Below are 18,632 nucleotides of genomic sequence, written 5' to 3' on the forward strand. Positions count from 1 at the left end.
GTGGACGGAACTTGCCGGCTGCCTCCACTCTAGGTCGGGGGCTGTTGGGGTCGGCAAGAGTGCTCTGAGAGGCAGAAAGGGGGGAGGGGGAGGGCGGGCTCTGATGTGGAGGATGGGGCGAAAGACGGGGGCAAGGATGGAGGAGGGGGGCGGGGATGGGGGAGGAGGTGGAGGGGGTCAGGGGGGCGGAGAGGCCTGGAGGGGGGCGGGGCTGGGAAGGATCCATCGGGGAGGAAGGGTGTTGGGACAGGCACATCGGGGGCTCAGTGGGGTCTCCCGGCATCAGGGGGGAATCTTGACGGGGAATCGGCCGCCAAAACGGAGGGGTTGGAGGGGCTTACTCAGCGACTAGAGGGGGCCCATCGCCAACGGGTGATGTTGCGATAAATGCTCATTACGGTTCTTTGACAGAACTGAATCATCATGTGCTTTGCCAGCTTGGCACGCACGGTGATGGCGCTGAACCCTGGTGGTCGGTTGATGGCCCGCCGAGCGCGGGCCAACTGTCCTTGGCACTCTCCGGCAGCTGTGTCGTCCGCGGTTGGGACCTAGTGCTCCGCTGCCTGAGAAACTTCCTCTCTCTCTACCCCGTGTGGTGAGGATCTGAATGGGATTCAAGGGGGAGGGGGGGGGGTCTCCTCGATTGACGCCGAGGGCAAGCTCTGGCCAGATCGCCCATCTGCTTGCAAATGAAACATTGGCCTTGAAGGCCTGAATATTCCACTCGCTGAAGGATGGGATCTCCCTGCATGGGATAGATATAACATGTGGCAGTGAATCTGACGATGCAACATAGATCCCGAGGGATGGAATCCCAGCTGCCCACGCAAGGGCCGAGGCAACAGTTGGGGGGGGGGATTCCATCACTCTCTTGATGGCACCACCAATCACTGGGAGAAGAGGAAGGCATTCCTTCCTAAGACCTGGGAAGCAAACTGTCACTAGGAAGCCCGACACGCCAACAAGTGGGTCAGATGCAGGGTTGAAGCCGTGCTTCCACCGCACAAAGAAGGCCTGCGCCATATGCAATGCAAGGGGGCTCAACGTCATGACTCGGGGTGACGCCGCTGGCCAGTTGAACTCCACCTAGTAGTAGCCATACCCTAGAGGGTGAGTGTCTGTGATCTTTGTAGGCTCACAAATGAGGCTCGCCTGTAAAAGATCTCTGAGTTGTCCGCGCGCGGGGTGGCTACCAACAATTTTGCAAACGAGGGTGGAGGCCTCTAATGCTGCAACAGTCGTGGCGAGAATCTGAAGGTCCGCTTCGGAAAAGGATAAGCAAACAACGGCGGCCTAGGTCGGGGATGACGGAGCGGCTGCCATGGAGTCCTCCTGGGAGGGGGCGGTGTCCTCGACTGACGCTAAGGGCAAGCTCTGGCTAGATGGCCCATCTGCTTGCAAATGAAACATTGGCCTTGAAGGCCTGAATACTCCATTCGCTGAAGGATGGGGTCTCCCTGGAGGCATGGGATAGATATAACATGTGGCACTGAATTTGACGAGGCAACATAGATGTCGAGGGATGGAATCCCAGCTGCCCACGCAAGGGCTGAGGCAGCAGTGGGGGGGGGGGGGGGGGGGGGGGGAATTCCATCATTCTCCCGATGGCACCACCAATCACTAGGAGAAGAGGAAGGCATTCCTTCCTAAGGCCTAGGAAGCAAACTGTCACTGGGAAGCCCGACATGCCAGCAAGTGGGTCAGATGCAAGGTTGAAGCCGTGTTGCCACTGTGCAAAGAAGGCCTGCGCCGTATGCAATGCAAGGGGTCTTAGTGTCATGACTCGGTGTGACGCCGTTGGCCAGTCGAACTCCACCTGGTAGTAGCCATGCCCTAGAGGGTGAATGTCTGTGATCTTTGCAGGCTCATAAATGAGGCTCGCCTGTAAAAGATCTCTGAGTTGTCCGTGCTCGGGGCGGCTACCAACAATTTTGCAAACCAGGGTGGAGGCCTCTAATGCTGCAATAGTCGTGGCGAGAATCTGAAGGTCCGCTTCGGAAAAGGATAAGCAAACAACGGCGGCCTAGCTCGGGGATGACGGAGCGGCTGCCATGGAGTCCTCTTGGGAGTGAAGACCAGAAAATGCCGAAAACTTGCCGAGATGAGAATGCCGCAAAGATCTTGAAACTCTACTTGTGGGAAGAGGGAGAGGAAAGAGAGAAAGAAACAGACATGGAGGCGGGAAAATGGGAAGGAAAAAGAGGGGGGGGGGGGGGGGGGGGCTGGGAGATGAGAGGGGGATGGGGGGCAGCAAAAAGGAAACAGGGAGAGGCGTGGGGCAGACACCACAAGGAAAAGGGGGGCAGGGCGCCAAAAGGGGCAGTGAAGGGGAGGGGGAAGCGGGTGAGGTTGGCGCGGGAGGGGGGGGGTTGGCTGGCAAGGGGGGGCGGGGCAGGCACAGGGAAAAGGGGGGGGTGGGGCAGGTACAGGGAAAAGGGGGGGCAGGGCGGCAAAAAGGGCGGTGAAGGGGAGGGGGAAGCGGGAGAGGCTGGCGAGGGGGGGCTGAGAAGAGGCAGGGCAGGGGCGTAGAAATGAAGGGGGGTGAGGCGGGCTGGACAGGTGGGCGCAAGGGAGACACAGCGGGGGCACAGAAAATTGCGAGGGGAGGGGGAGGTGCAGAGAAGTGCGAGAGAGAGGGGGGCGGCGGGCGCAGGAATCGAGCAAGGAGGGGGGGGGGAGGGGGAGCGGGAGCTTAGAGAGAGCGCTCAAGAGTTTGAACACCATCATTATATTTCCTCAATTTTCCTTGTTCTCTCTTTCAAATTATGATCTATCCTCTATTTCTTTCAACTTTTCTCATCATTTCTATTTACATCTGCTTTATAATGTTAAAGACGACTGTTTCTTAGTTGTTTCCATTTCCTAGTTTCAGGCCGTTTTCGTTGCAGAGACGTCGTCGTTTCTGTTTCTTGAAACTATGATTTATGTACGTATGTATGTATGCATGCATGTATGATTCCGTCAGCTGATAAGATTTTGATGCATCAAAATGTTGCACATTGCTTATTACTGGCAGTTATGCAAGGTTCTTTGCAAAATGTATGTATGCATGCATGTATTTAGGTAGGTCAGTATGTATGTATGTTTGCTTGTTTGTTTATTTGTATGTTTGTTGAGTGTGTATGTATGTTTGTTTCTTTGTATGTTAGCATTTTTATACGTATGTATGTATATTTTTTTCTTTATACGTTTGATTTATTTTTAATGTATGTATGTAGGTATGTTTGGATGAATGGCACATGCATGTTTCTATGTATGTATGAAGTTTTGTCAGCTGGTAAGCTTTTGCTTCATTCTGTACATTTTTGCTGTAACAGGAAAGTCATACATACTGTGGGTCCGAGATATGCCATGAAGTACCATACAGCCGCAGAAAATGCCTTGAGTCATTGTTACCGATCTTGTCTTGAGGCTTTGATTGACCTTGGCCTTCAAAGGTACCAGTGTTTGTGTTCTATCTGGTTGAAGGGAATTTTAGAGAGATTGAATCTAAAAAGTTTTCCCCCCCTTTGAGTGAAATGTTTCTCCTTTGTGTTTCCTTCAGCATCGCTCTGGGGTGTATCTACACAGAGTCAAAAGGCTATCCTCGTGAACCAGCTGCTCATGTTGCCATAAGTAAGGGTATTTTCAATCAAACAGCTGTGCCTGTGTTGCTTGCTTGCATTTATGGGCTGATTTATGTGATTGGAATTTCTTGACTGAAAAATATTCCAGGAACTGTACGCCGATTTTTGGAGAAACATAAAGGAAGGGTCTCTGCTGTAGTTTTTTGCACGTCTACAGCATCTGATACGGAGATTTACAAAAGGTGACATGGCACTGAAAGATTTAACCATATACATACATGTGTGTGTGTACATGTACAGATACATATTCGTATACATACGTGTGTGTGTGTGTGTGTACATGTACAGATACATGTGTGTGTGTGTGTTTTATCTTTTATGCAGCTGAGTTCTTTTTCTTCTGTTTGCAGGTTGCTTCCTTTATACTTCCCCAGGAACAAATCAGAAGAAGAGATGGCTCACTCAAAGCTGCCACAAGATGTAGGGGACGAGAATGGAGAGACGAGCATCTTGGAGCGCAGAATAAGAATTACAGCTCTTCCATCAGTTCCCGTATCAACAGCTTGTGCAAGAAATATGTCGACTGTAAATGATGGTGAAGCCAACGGAAACGATTTACAATTGGTTACTACCAGGTCTGCGCTCTAAGGAGGTTGCAAAGGACTTTTAAAAGCTGGTAGAATGTGAGTGTTTTGGCTGATGTGCGGGTTGTTTTGTTTCCACGTGTATGCAGATCTTTATCATTGGATAATTTGATCGATCCTTCGTTCATGACGATGACCAAGGACCCTGATCAGAGGCGTAAAGAGCAGTGGGAAAGAGTTGCACAGGCACAGGCAGGCTGGACATGGGCGAAATGGCTAGGTTTGGGTAGCATCGGAGGGCCTCCTCTCACGGTGGCAGAAGAGGATTCCCTTCACGCTCGATATCTTGCACGGTCTAATGCTGTCAACCTCATAGAGATTGCAGAAATGAAGATCTTGTGAGTTACCTTTTGTTTGTGTGTGTACATCTGTTCTTGATGGTTTTCTTGGGTGTGAAGTAGGTGCTCATCGCACAACTTGGTATGTTTCTTCTTGCTGGTGTTGTCTTTTAGCTATTATCGTACTCCCAAAGTATGGGGATTGATTGAGATAAGCAGAGCAGTACACTTTTATCAAACTCATTGTGGGTGGCCTTGTTGGAAGTATCTTCTCCCTTATCAAGTCATCCGATGCATGCCTGCCTGGCAAGCAGGGGATGCGGGAACCCCTCCTAAGAAGATTTCTGAGAGGGGCAACTCCTTGTGTGGAATGAGTCCAGCATGTGGCTATGTGCGATAGTCCATGTGGAAAACCTAGTTAGATAAGACAGACCGATGCCAAGGATGATCACTCAGGTAAGTACAGCTCCTTCCTATCAGACCGGTGGGCAATGAGGCAAGCTTTGTTATGTAGACTCTCCTTCTGACATGGTATGTAGTTCTTCTTGGTGGTTGCCTCATCAGAGATCGACAGTGTGATCCCTGGATGAAGAGGTGCCTACAAGATCTTTCAGACTATTCCCTTCTTTGGTCATACAGGCAGGCCAGTTTCTTGGAGGAGATCCCATTGTGAGAATTATCACATTTCTAGAGCCATGTAGGGGCCCCTGAAGGTGGCTATGATGCTATGGTATAAGCCAAAAGGGGTATGTAGGCATAGAAAAATTTAAATGCAGGCAGGCCAGTTTCTTGGAGGAGATCCCATTGTGAGAATTATCACATTTCTAGAGCCATGTAGGGGCCCCTGAAGGTGGCTATGATGCTATGATATAAGCCAAAAGGGGTATGTAGGCATAGAAAAATTTAAATGCAACCAAATACTCGTACACTCATTCTTTTGCTTGTTCAAGCCTTGTGTTGTGTTTCATCTTTCACTGCTCCAGTTTGACATTGTTCAAGCCTTGTGTTGTGTTTCATCTTTCACTGCTCCAGTTTGACATTTCTCAACAGCATATGAGGGTTGTACCCAGCACTTTTGAATGCCTGGAATCTTGAGGGTTTCTATAGATTATGCATGTATATATGTGTGTATGCGTACTAAAGTGGCTACTGCATGGTTCATTTACCTTTATCTGTTCCCTCATTAGAATGTTGTTATATCATGCTGCCACGTTTCTTTTCATTCACCAAAGATGGTCAATGGATGAACCAAGAGTTATTCTTTTTATAGGTATCATGGTGGAGTTGATGCTGAAGGTCGGCCAGTCATAGTAGTTGTTGGAGCACATTTTTTGTTACGCTGTCTGGACTTAGAACGTTTCGTGCTCTATGTTGTGAAGGTAACAATTTTCCCATATTAAAAGTTTACCGTAATGATTTCAAACATCATATACAGATGCGTGTTTAAGAACAAAGCAACTCCTCCTCCCTCCCTCTGGTGTGGGTGCGGGGGTTTAGATATATTGGGCAGTATTGGAGTCTGGGATCAGTTTCCTAGCAGAGAGATAGGGACAGAGGGCCCCAAGTCAGGCAGGCTTTAGGAGGGGAACTATTCTTCTCCAGACCACATTTTTACTCACGAGCTGTCATTGAGGAGGCGAGGGCGCAGAAGCAGTGGATCTATTGTTGTTTTGTAGACTTCAAGAAGACTTTTGATTTTGTCTCCCAATCTCGACTTCTGGGCGGCCTGCAGGAGCTTTGGTTTCCATCAGATATGGTAGGGGTGGCGATGGCTTTATATGAGGCTGTGATTGACAGAGTACGGGTACTAGAAGGCATTTTATGAGATATTAGTAGCACTGTTGGGGTCAAACAGGGCTGCCCGCTACATTGTTTGGGCTATTCATTGACGGGATTTCACTCCTCGTGGATAGGCTTGGAGGGAGAAGTTCACGGCATTGGTCTAAGTGGTGAACCGTACGAGGTTTCTCAACACTTGACCATTCTCAAAACTCAATCATTAATGACATTAAATACTTGTTTTAATGACCACAAAACTTGAAGAGCACCAGTAACTCATGCCGATACTGCTGTCATAAACTTTGATTTGCAGGTACCAAACAGGTACAGCATGTGCAATAGGCTGGTACAGTAGTTAGGACATCTGGTACAGCAAGTACAGAAGCAACTGGTACAACTGGTATGAAACACCACAGCTACAGCATGTGCAGGTACACCACAAGTACATCCAGATACAAACCAGCATGTACTGTTGGGTACAAAAATGGTGTCAACCACTAGGTACATCCATAAATGCAACAATAAAATCGGGTACAGATGGTGATACAGTACAAAAAACAGGTGCAGTACTAACAGGTACAGAATATGCTTGCTGTGCGGGTAGAAATGAAGTGTCAGGGAAGTATGGACTGGTGCGCCTCTTTTCAAAGAACAGCCGAAGTTGGCGAAAATCAAATCCATCAACTTTAGAAAAGGAACAATCTAGAAGGAGGGCGGGGGGGAGTGGCCATGCTCACACCCCCACGTGTTATATTTTAACTTGTCTCTTTAAATCACAGGGTCCCCATTTAATAAAGTGACCACCCTTGTTATATGTAAATGTGAACCGCTTTTAAAATGCCCAATCCAGGCCTTCGTTCACATGCCCATCGTTCTCTTAGTATCTCCAAGGCTCCAGACCAAATCTCAGGCCATATTCTCAATGGCAGGCACGCCACATGAAGCCAAGGGTGCCCATTGCCTTGTACTGGTTAAATTTCCCATTCCCAAAGCTTATATATTTTAATCTTGGCATCCATATAGGCCAATAATCACAAAGCTCATGTCATGGTTGGTGACAGGCGGTTGTTTTTATCAAAGTATATGCAGATGATATAGTCATGATCTCAGATTTTGTGGAGTGGTTGCAGAGACATCTACATGCATTGCAGGAGTTTTGTGATGAGAGAGATCTTATGATCAATCTCAGCAAAACCAAGATTCATGATCTTTAACACTTCATACCTGGAGGGAGCTGGCCTGTCTTTTCTATATAGAGGAGTGCATGTGGTGACTGTCTCATCTCCTGTATATCTTTGAGTGACCTTCAGAGGCCTGTTCTTTTCCATGAGACCAACTGCTGTGGCTCGCTTGGCAAGAGGTTATGCAGCCTTAGCCCGTTTGGAGAGAGAGTGTGTCCAGGCCCACCTTCAAAAGGCCCAGGCCCACCTGGGTGTATCGTGCATCAATCTTTTTTGGGGACTAGATCTAGGAGTGGAGGACGATAGAGAGGTTGCAGGTGATATGCTTTCATGGATGATCACAAGTAGGCCGTCCGTGCCACATGAGGTTGTTTTAGTAGAGTTTGGGCGAGACTCCCGAGTCTGTGATGCCCTCTTCTTCACTATCGACTACATCTACCGTGTACATACGCTTGATGGTGACTGTCTCCCGCAGTTGGTCCTTCAGTCCTCACGATGCAGGTGGATCGAGAGGGGCAGAGTCGATCTTGGTACTCTTTTGTTGTTCGCTGGTTTGATCAACATGGCCTTCAGATGGACCATCTCCCTTCCTTCTAATATAGCCTCAACACCCTGTTTTTGGATCTTCTGCACAGTAAGAGGTCAATCGCCTGATTTGACTGGATCTGACAAGGCTTCATATGGACATGGGTGTCCCCATCTGAGCTTCCCATGAAACTTGAGTTTTACATACATCACTTCCTTATAGTTTCAGAGGATGGATTCATTGAGAACCCTGGATACTTCCATAGACACACATCACATGCCATGAGGATTGCCATTGGCCAACTGAGGGTACCGCCTCTGGACTGGGCAGAGGGCATCCCAGGAAAGGCACAGATATGCAAGGTATGCACTAATGATAGAGGAGCACTATTTGTTCAATTTCCCACCCTACTATGAGATTTGAGGGAGACTTTGTTGCCTTTTTCGAATTGGATTTCGCCCTCTCTCACAGGTTATGGCAGTATGAAGATCAGAGATGCCTGGGCCCTGTACTTACTGGAGCTTTGCCACCATTAAGAAGTCATTGTATGTGCATCCCGCACCTGGATGCTATGGATGTGACTGCCCCACTTGGATGCCGTGGACATGACTATACAAGAAATGTGCAAGACCCTGTGGTTGGACAATTGGTCCCTTGCGAGCCCTTGTCCAGGGGCATGTCAGCCAGTGTGCCACCATAGGTGTTTGTCAGATTTTCAGTCGTGCATGTCCCACACATGTCAGTTGTGCTTGTCCCGCGCACGGATGTAACCCTCTAGAATGATGTATTGGTGTCCTGAGCTTTTATTAGGCTTGTTGGCCGGGTGAATGGGCACCTGTGTATGTCAGGAGTCTTAAGTCTAGTGAGCACAGGTGTGTGTGAACCCATGAGAGGCATGGAACTAACACCACCAATCTTGGGATTGTGGACTATGAGGGGCCATGGGCTGATTTCAGCCTATTGTCCAGGCCATGGGGAAGGGAGAATGCCATAGGGGACACCTAGGCATAGGTGCCTAGCCCCAAGAGGCCACACGTATGAAAACGCATGACATATATTTATACGTGTCCTCTTTTCAAGTCGGCCAGCCTTCTACTTGACTTTGCCAGCATGAGAGGGTCCATATCCCCTATATAAAGGTGCTCTATCCCTCAATAATATGGGTGCTTGCAGAAGCGTGTTTATGAATTGATTGATTGCAATTAGCGCCTAATTAGAGTCTTAAACCCATGCACAACAAACTGCTTCTTCTTTATGCCCAATGTAAGAGAAATAGCAAAGGGAAAGTGTATTAGTGTGGGTGCGTGTGAACACCTCTTGTTAAGAGGGTGGATACTTGTAATAGGTGTGAACATAAATCTAATAATGTGTGTAGAATCAGCCACCTAAGAGGACACCTCAATGGACACTTGGAAGCTTTGGATGTGACACTTGTCAAAATGCATGCATCTCCATTGTACTAGTAAAAGGCTATTTAAAAGCCCTTGTACTTCGATTGTAATATAATTTAATGCTCTCCCGTGCTTAGAGTAGGTTAGAGTTTATTATATTCTTAACCTTATTTTAATCCTTCTCTCTCTCAGTCCCGATTCCCTCCTCCCACGTCAACAATTGGTACCAAAGCCTGTCGCCCTCCTGCTGTTGCACTCCCCGGCCTTGCTACTCGTGAACCTGCACGGTCCAATCTGGTCGACGTTGCAGCCACTCTCTCGAGCCTCCGTCCGTGCGCTACCCGTGGCCTTTTTGTGTGCCCAGATCGTCCGTGGTCTCTGGCTTTTCCAGATGCTGTTCGCCCCGTCGACACTGGGCAGCACTAGTGCCCGGAGCTCCACTTCCACCTAGCCTGGAGTAGGTGGAGCTGGGATTGGCACTGCAGAAATACGAAGGTGAGAGACCTGAAGGGCTAGTCCCCCACCCTCCTCCTCATATGACATGATGGCCGTGGGCTCGGTGGCCCAAGCAATTGTGCCCCACGTAACAGTGCGGGAGGGGGCCCGGTCCATAGTGAAGATTCGCAGGATCCCCTGCCAAACCTGCTGAGCCTTCGGGCAATCCCAAAGACAATAATGCTGGGACTCCTCTGGGGATGGCCATACCTCGGACATAATGCTGGTTTACCTCCAACGGCCAACCAAGTGCCAACTACCAAGTAACATTAGATAGAGATTCCAAGTTTACCTCGCATTTATGGAGGGCATTATTTGAAAACTTCGGAACCAAGTTGCAGTTGTCTAGTGCATTCCATCCCCAGACAGATGGCCAGACAGAAATTTATAACCAGTTGGCCTTTGATGTCCTCAAGTCATACTGTCATGACCAGCAGTCCAAATGGGAGCACTATCTTCCATTGGTCCAAACTATCTTGAACGACACTCATTCATCCAGTGTCGGACGGACTCCATATGAAGCAGCCTTTGGTCGCCGTTTATTTTCTCTCTTGACGAGAATGGTGTCTCCATCTTTAGAGGCTAATAAAACCACGGAAGCATTTTCCGAGATCATTGAGTCAGTCAAGAACCGCTTGACCAAAGCTCAGGAAGCATATAGCAGACAGGCAAATAAGTCTAGTCGAGATGTCCACTTCAAGGAAGGGAATTGGGTCTATTTGCGTATCATGAAACAGAGATTGAAACAAGTGGGCAAACGTTGTCCCAAGCTTTCATTCCGTAGTTTTGGCCCTTTTCCAATAGTTAAGAAGTTAAGTGATGTCTCCATGAAGTTAAAGTTGCCTGCTAGTTGGACAATACATGATGTTTTCCATGTTTCTTGGCTAAAACCATATGTTGGTCTAGAAGTGTTTGATGTTTCAGATGAACAGCAGCCAGACGTGGTGACGAGGCAGAAGTGATTGAGCCTGAGCAGATCCTTCTTCATCGATGGAAGCATGGTTCCGGTCGACGGATTCGTCAGTTCTATACTACGAAATTCCGAGATCGAGGCACCCACGAAGCCGTATGGCTCGACGAGGAGTTCTTCCAGGAGTACCCCTAGTTATTGGCGGACTACTTGGAAGCCATGAACCTGCCGCCAAGCTAATCAGGAGGGAATGTCACATGCACTCTGCACTCAGTGCATGGTGACAAGATGGCTCATCATCAGAAGTGCAACAGTTGTACAGTATTAGAACCCAGTAGGATGATATTTGTCGTACGCCGTGACCCCATTGTACATCCTCAGTCCAGGATAAGTCAGGCACGAGCTACGTAGGTCATTCCTCAGCCTTAGCGGATCAGTCAGTCAGTCAAGTCCCTTAACCCACTTGGAGAGAATCATTCATGCATGTAGAGTCAGTAGAAGCCTTAGGGTTTGCATCAGAAAGCACTCTGCATCCTGCATAATATGCATTCATATGCCTGTGCATCATTTAGAACATCCCAGAAGCCTTAGGGAATTTACTAGGATTTATCTGGTATTTTTTCCATATTTTATAGTATTTATTTAGCATTTATTGTCATTTATAAATATAAACTTTATTAAATGACCAGACAACTTGACCAACCTCTAGTTAGTATAAATAGGCTTGCATAGGGCTTAGTTTCTCATTCAGTCTTCAGTGTGCTAAGAGCTTTCCTCCTCAGCCCTAGGAGTTCCCTTGCCTTCAGCACTAGACTAGTCTCATCCAGCCCTTGGAGAGCTTGAGTTTGCTTCAGCCAACCTTGGTTCTCCAACGCATGTAGTTTAGCAGTCCCTACAGCACTAGGCGCTTGCCATCAGCATCCATTCAGCCCAATTCAACGCCGCAGCCCCACAGAATTCAGCAGTTCAGGTTCAGTCTATCTGTGCAGCCCATAGGTGCCTGCAGCCAGCCTGCGTTTTCTGTCCAGCAGCAGCAGTACACTTGTGCGTTTCAGTCCAGCAGCAGATCAGCCTGCGTTTCTGTCCAGCAACATCAGTACTTCCTGCGTTTGAGTCCAGCAGCATCCCTACAGGTCTGCGTTTCTGTCTACAGCAGTTCTCAGCCCTGAATCATCAGTTTGCATCAGTATCCAGCCTTCTGTGCATCATCCATACATGCAGCAGTCATCTGGTGAAGGTAACACAGCATTCATAAGCATTTACAGCATTCTAACATAGCGTAGAACAGTCCACCATCTTCTTTTCTCAGCCTCAGGTGTGCAGCCCTTCCTCATGCCCTTGGGAAGAGTGCATAGGCTCGAGATCAGTTCATCGAGGTGTTTCTACAGCCGTGTACAGTTCAGCCAATCTCCGATCCTTTGAGATCTTGCGTTTGGCTTATCTACAGTTCACAGTCATTCTCTCTAAAGAAATAAAGCAAAGACTATCTCGTTATCGGGATAGGGGGCCCCTCAGTGGGTAATTCGGGACCCAATCTGGTGTACAGTTCTCATATCTCTCTCATATCTCTTTAAAGTTTGAAGTATTAAAGTGGATTGCTAAACTCACGAAACTCAGGATACAGAAGACGGTGTGTGCATTTGTGTGACAGGATCTTCCAATACAAAGACTTCCGCTGCATATCACATCCTGCTTGGGCTTTCACACCTCTCTCAACTTCTCTATGAGAGGAGGCGGTGATCCCGTCACTTTTGAAGAGCTGGTGGGTTTACTTTTGCAGGAAGAGTAAACAAGAGCAAACCTATCTAGCAACCGTGGTGGAGACAAGGCATTTACAGCCAAGGATAAGGGTAAAGCAAAGAGCTTTAAGCATGGGGGACAACAGTCTAGTAACGCTGGTCATGGACAGCCCTCTTCTGGTGGTGAAAAGTCTGACAAAGGGGATGCAAACGAGCCTGAAAAGAAGGGCAAATGTCACTACTACCATAAGCCTGGCCAATACATCAATGAATGTAGAAAGCGGATTGCAAAGGAGAAAAAGAAAGATGCAGGCAATGCAGTAGCAGACTCCTTTGATGACAAAGCACAACAATCAGCTAATGTAATTCAGGAAGAGTACACTTTTTTGGTCACATGCACTAGTGACACACCAAGTGCTTCAGACAATGATATGTCTTGCATTGCATGTGACAGACAGGATGTATCATGGTATTTTGATAGTGGTGCTTCGAGCCACATCACTTCATGCAAAGATGTATTTCAGCACTTGGTTTATGCTTCAAATGGCCGCACTGTATCATGTGCAGATCATATCACCTATCCAGTAAAGGGAATTAGCTTTGTCATACTTGTTGCAGCCAATGGTGCCGATATATGTATGAAAAATGTGTTGTATGTTCCAGGGATAAAGAAAAATCTGCTCTCCGTCTCAGTCATAAATGACCAAGGTTTAAAGGTTGAATTTTGAAGATGGGAAGTGTTTAGTAAAAGACCCATCAAAGGGTTATGAAATAGTCACTTCTGGAACATGATACAAAGGCTTGTATAAGCTGGACAGCTATGACAAGCGTAAATACAGTGGCTGCCCACACTCCTGCTATGCATGATGCAGAGCTATGGCATGCTCGTTTTGGGCATGTAAATTTTCGGAGTTTGATGCTTTTGCAGAAGCATCATATGGTTGATAATATGCCGCCTCTTGAGTCTCCAACAAGACATGTATGTGAGGGGTGTATTTTGGGAAAGATGCATCGAAAACCATTCCCCAAGGATGGAGCTATTAGAGTTGAAAGTAAATTACAACTCATACACAGTGATGTATGTTGTCCAATGCAGACACCATCCATAGGGGGGACATCTTTATTTCGTCACATTCATTGATGACTACTCCTGGTTTGCTTGGGTTTACCCCTTGAAAGCGAAAGCAGAGGTGTTTACATGCTTTCGACACTTTGTAGCAATGGCTGAAAATATGTGTGGATGTAAAGTCCAAACACTCTGCTCAGATAGAGGTGGAGAATACATGTGAAATGCATTCAAGGATTATATGCTTCAAAAGGGCATGAAACACCAATGTACTGTCTTATACACCGTAGCCGAATGGTGTAGTTGAGAGGAAAAATAGATCTCTCATGGAGATGGCAAGATGCATGGTGAAAGCACAAAAGTTGCCTCACAATTTTTGGATGGAAGCTATAATATGTGCAACTCACGTGTGGAATAGGTGTCCAACAAAAGCTTTGAAAAACATAACACCATTTGAGGCTTGGTATAGCCGAAAACCAAGTGTGGATTATGTGCGTACATTTGGGCGTTTGGCATATGCACATGTGCGAGAACAACTCTGAACAAAGCTAGATGATAAAGCAATGAAATGCATTTTTGTGGGCTACAGCAATGAGAGCAAAGGATACCGTCTTTATAATCCAACAACACGCAGGATTTTTGTCAGTAGAGATGTGGTATTTGCTGAAACTTCAGTACAGTCCATGTACAAGTTGTATAAAAGTCATGATACAGGCATACATGACATGTTTGATGGACTATTACCCATTGCAATTAGGGGGGATTCAGATCAGCCAGCCCCTACACAAGAGAATCCTCATGTAGAACATGTGGAACAGCCAGCAATTCAGCCCCCTTCTATGGAAGAAGTAGAAGATCTTGTCAGGGAAGAGCAAACAGCCATAGACACAGCCAAGTCGGTGCCAAGATGGTTGCTAAAAACTTTGTAAGAAAGCAAACTTGCAGCTCCACTCACAGGTAGAACAAGGGCTAGTTCGAGCCATGCATTGAATATGCATCACGGGGAGTCTGCATTAGCCATGGGTGGTATCTTTGATTCCGAAGAGCCTTCTTCTTATGAAGAAGCACATGAGAATGAGCACTGGGTGCAAGCCATGCAAGATGAAATCTCTTCTATCATGGAGAACAATACTTGGAATCTTTTGGACTCGGCGAAAGGCAAGCATGTCATTGGAACAAAGTGGGTGTACAAAGTCAAAAGGAAGTCTGATGGTACTATTGACAGGTACAAAGCAAGACTTGTGGCTAAAGGCTACTCTCAGAAAAAAGGGAATAGATTATGAGGAGACTTCTGCTCCTACTTCGAGAATGACTACAATAAGATCAGCGATTGCATTGGCTGCACATAAAGGATGGAAAGTGCATCTATTGGACATCAAAACTGCATTCTTAAATGGGGATTTACGGGAGGAAGTATATGTAAATCAGCCCATTGGTTTTGTAGTTTGCACATAATAAAGTACTTGATGTATCATACCAATATACATGCATCATACGACACATTCCAGAGTATTACCCAAAGTATTCTCAATGGTAACAGGATCCAATGCAACCAGAATACAATAATACCTCAAAAATTGTATGCATACATGTACAAATAGAGTTCGATCCATATATCCATGAATCAAACCAACTCTAGGACTGCTCGCAACACTTATGCCCTTCATAGAGTCTCGAACTGTTAGCTCAGGTGATTGCAGACTTTGAGCTCAACCCTTCCCCTCTTTTCTCCAGAAAGCAAAAACTAGAAGCAATAGCAAAAAGCGCATCCTCCAAAAATATTATTATTTTTAAATCATCAAAGGTTATAAAACCTTATAAATTTAAATCCTTTTGTCCCCTTCACACTTGGGGCTGTCCACACATGGGTTTCCTTTTTAACTCCAAACCAATGCCATTCACACTGTCCACCATGTCCCCGTGCCCACCTGCATACTGTCTAGAGGAAAAACACAGGGTCGTAAACCCCCCCACCCCCCCCACAACAAGGAAAAAGTAAAAATTCACTTCCTGCCCCAGAATCTTTTTGAGGGTGGGGGGCATGCCATCCATGAGAGGTTGATAGGGTTACATAATTGGTCAAGGATTTGACCTGCACCTACTCTTGGACACTGATGACTTGAGTAGGGATGTCATAGCACCTAGTCCATGCTATGCATGATGGAGTTGATGATCTTATACTTCATGATTGGACAATCTTTGAGGTAAAGTTCTTACTTTTTGTATTCTTGTTTTAGTGAATTAGTCATTTAAAAATTGTTTTGTTGTTGCTAAATCAGTCATTCAAAATTTGTTTAGCTTGCTTGTTAGAAATTCTTTTGTTGTGGTTCAATAAAGAATTTGTGTGTATGTGATTTAGTTATGTATTTGTCTAGTTTTGCAAATTTTTTTTTAAATTATTATTTCTTCTCGGGTGTTCTATATTAAGCTTTCCTATTTTTGATTTGTTTGTCTTTAGTGATTCTCTTCTTTCTTTTAAAATTATTCGTAAGTTCAGATTCATTTGGCCTTATGATGGTATGTATGTCTTCGTCCGGACATGCAGATTTCACATTGTGAAGTTTTTGTCCGAGTTGCGGCCAGCAGTTGATATTGTGCTAATTCTTTCTATCTTTAGTGGTGCATTTGCCCTATCAACTACTTATTTGTTGTGCTAATTCTTTCTATTTGCTACTTCCCTTAGTGCTAGGTTCATTATGGTTGAGTTTGCCCTGCATCTCCGGAGGTTTGAAAGAAACTCAGTACGAAGGGCTTTGTGTGAATATATGCTCTTATGTGTGTGTGCGTGTGCGTGTGTGGAGACGTGTGTGAGAGAATATCTTGCTACAGAGTTCTACACCCACTATTGGGCATTGATGACGTTAGTGGGGATAGCTATATAGTGTTGTGGGTTGACTACCATGAGTATATAACATGCATGTTCCTAAAAGGTCAATTTGGGCATGTTCCTGGATTCATCTAGGTATATATATATATATATGTCTTCTTTCCTATAGGACCGTCCAGGTGTGAGGTACAGTGCATGTCTTTTGGTGTGGTGTGGAGTTTTTTTGTTATATTCATCAGCATGCAAAATCTCGTCTTATGCAACGTTCTTGCAATGCAGGAATTTGAGCCATTGATACAAAGGCCCTACTCAATTGTTTACTTCCACTCTGCGGCAGCACTGCAAATGTGAGATGCCAGACAAGGACCTTTTTCGTGTCATTATTTTCCTCTACAACTGTCTTCATGCTATCATAGTAGGCTTTTAGCTTTTTAATGTGTTGAAATCAAAGTGTGATGAGGTACGTGTATTTTTTGGGGGCATAAATTTCTGCAAGGATGTTGGGTTTTTTTTTGGAGCACTGATACATGCATATTGTGTGTGGGTGTGACAGGCAGCCGGACTTGGGATGGATGAAGCGCATTCAGCAGATTTTGGGTCGGAAACATAGGAAGAACTTGCATGTATGAATTTTCATTATTGTACCTTTTTTTCTGTCCCTTAAAGCATACTATTTGAAAGGGGTAAAGCAGTTATCAAAGGGAACAAGGAAACACTAGTATTTTGTGAACGCAGTCCACATAAATGGCATGTTCATAGTTTGTTCATGATACCTTTGTGCGTGTGCGCATGTGTGTGTGTGCAGTAAATGTGTGTGAATTGGAGCTCGTGTCTGTGAACCGCCTACGCAGTGCCGACGACCACCTACTGCCCTTTGCCAGTGCCGGCCTCCTGTCGTCCTTCGCTGCCTCTGCAGTGCCAGTCACCCTGTGTCCCCCGCTGCCTCTGCAGCACTGGCTGCTACTCGTTCTACGCTCCATTTGGAGCACCTGCCGTCTTGCCTCCGTCAGTTGCTGCCTTTGCAGCGTTGTTTGCTTGCCACTTGCGGTCCAGCTGTTCATAGAACCTTCGTTCGTCTCTTCTGTGTGCGTCCTCTTTTCTTTTGGGTGTGACTGTGTGTGCGCACGTGCATGCGCATGCCTCTGTCAGTTGCTGCCTTTGCAGCGCTGTTGGCCTGCTGCCTACTGCCTACTCCCGGTCCAGCTGTTCATAGAACCTTCGTTCGTCTCTTTTGTGCTTTTCCTCTTTTCTTGTGTGTGCGCGCGCGCGCGTGCGCGCCCATTTTCTCTCTCTCCTAATCATTCTAGATTTTATAGTTGCCTTCTTTTTTCCTTGTTGCTTTGCCCCCCTCTCCTCTTGGCTGTGTGTCTGTCTTCTTGTCTTTTGCGTCTCTTGTATCTTTTGCCTATGTTTCTCCTCTCTCTTCCTTCATGGCCCAATCTGTAGCTACTTACCATAGAAGGGAATTGTCTGTTGATCCCAAACGCAGACAATTGCATTCTGATTCACAACCTTTTTGTTGTGACAATTCTGAATTGTAGTAGTTCTGTGACACTCTTGAGGAAGGCTTTGCAGATATCGGACAAGCATGGGATGCGTGTGTGCCGGATTTCCGTTTGAAAATCCGTGATCATGTACTCTTCGACCATGTTACAAGACTATCATAAAAAGCGGTAATTCTTTTTTCCTTGGTAAAATGCTTGCTATGTAGCAGATGTTTGCCAATGGATAAAAGCGATGCTTGGTGGATGTTTTGTGGAAGGGGTTTACTCTGCAACAAGAGGTTTCTATGAGGTCATTCTCACTGAATCTAAGCATAAACAAATGCTGATGGAAAAGTCACCCTTGTTCTTTGGACAACAAATGGTGCATGTGTACCCTTGGTCGCCCACCAAGGACTATCAGAATTTTATTAAACACAGGTGTCCTATATGGGTCGAAGTGGTGGATCTCGTGGTTTATCTACGCCTTGCATTGCCTTTTCTAGTTGAATCACTGGGTAAGGTTGTATGCCCTCCCAGATACCCTTGACAGGGTAGCAATGGATGTTGAAATGCAAGGGATTCCAACACATGAAGTTTTCTTTAAGCTTAAATGGGAAAATTTTGAAGGTTCTTGCTTTACTTGTAAAAGGTTTAGACATATGCAATTAGAATGTCCGTCTCTTTTGTTGCGCCCGTTTGTTGCAACCATGCCCTCTCCTCAAATTGCTCCTATTGCCATTTGTACA

The 18,632-nt window shown here is 46.2% G+C and overlaps 1 protein-coding gene across 1 annotated transcript in view; it reads left to right on the forward strand.

Moving 5' to 3' along the window:
• The window catches only part of LOC147622621 (uncharacterized), a 60,822-nt gene that overhangs the window by 19,652 nt on the left and 22,538 nt on the right, over positions 1-18,632 (forward strand). The window contains exons 4-11 of the mRNA XM_086822164.1: positions 3,318-3,437; positions 3,545-3,615; positions 3,715-3,808; positions 3,977-4,201; positions 4,300-4,548; positions 5,759-5,867; positions 16,682-16,749; positions 16,956-17,025. Of these exons, the coding sequence (XP_086678290.1) occupies positions 3,318-3,437; positions 3,545-3,615; positions 3,715-3,808; positions 3,977-4,201; positions 4,300-4,548; positions 5,759-5,867; positions 16,682-16,749; positions 16,956-17,025 (1,006 nt within the window). The remainder of the gene's footprint in view (positions 1-3,317; positions 3,438-3,544; positions 3,616-3,714; positions 3,809-3,976; positions 4,202-4,299; positions 4,549-5,758; positions 5,868-16,681; positions 16,750-16,955; positions 17,026-18,632) is intronic.

Source organism: Cibotium barometz, chromosome 28, assembly GCF_041138505.1.
Source record: "Cibotium barometz isolate CiBa-2024 chromosome 28, ASM4113850v1, whole genome shotgun sequence".
NCBI lineage: Eukaryota > Viridiplantae > Streptophyta > Polypodiopsida > Cyatheales > Cibotiaceae > Cibotium > Cibotium barometz.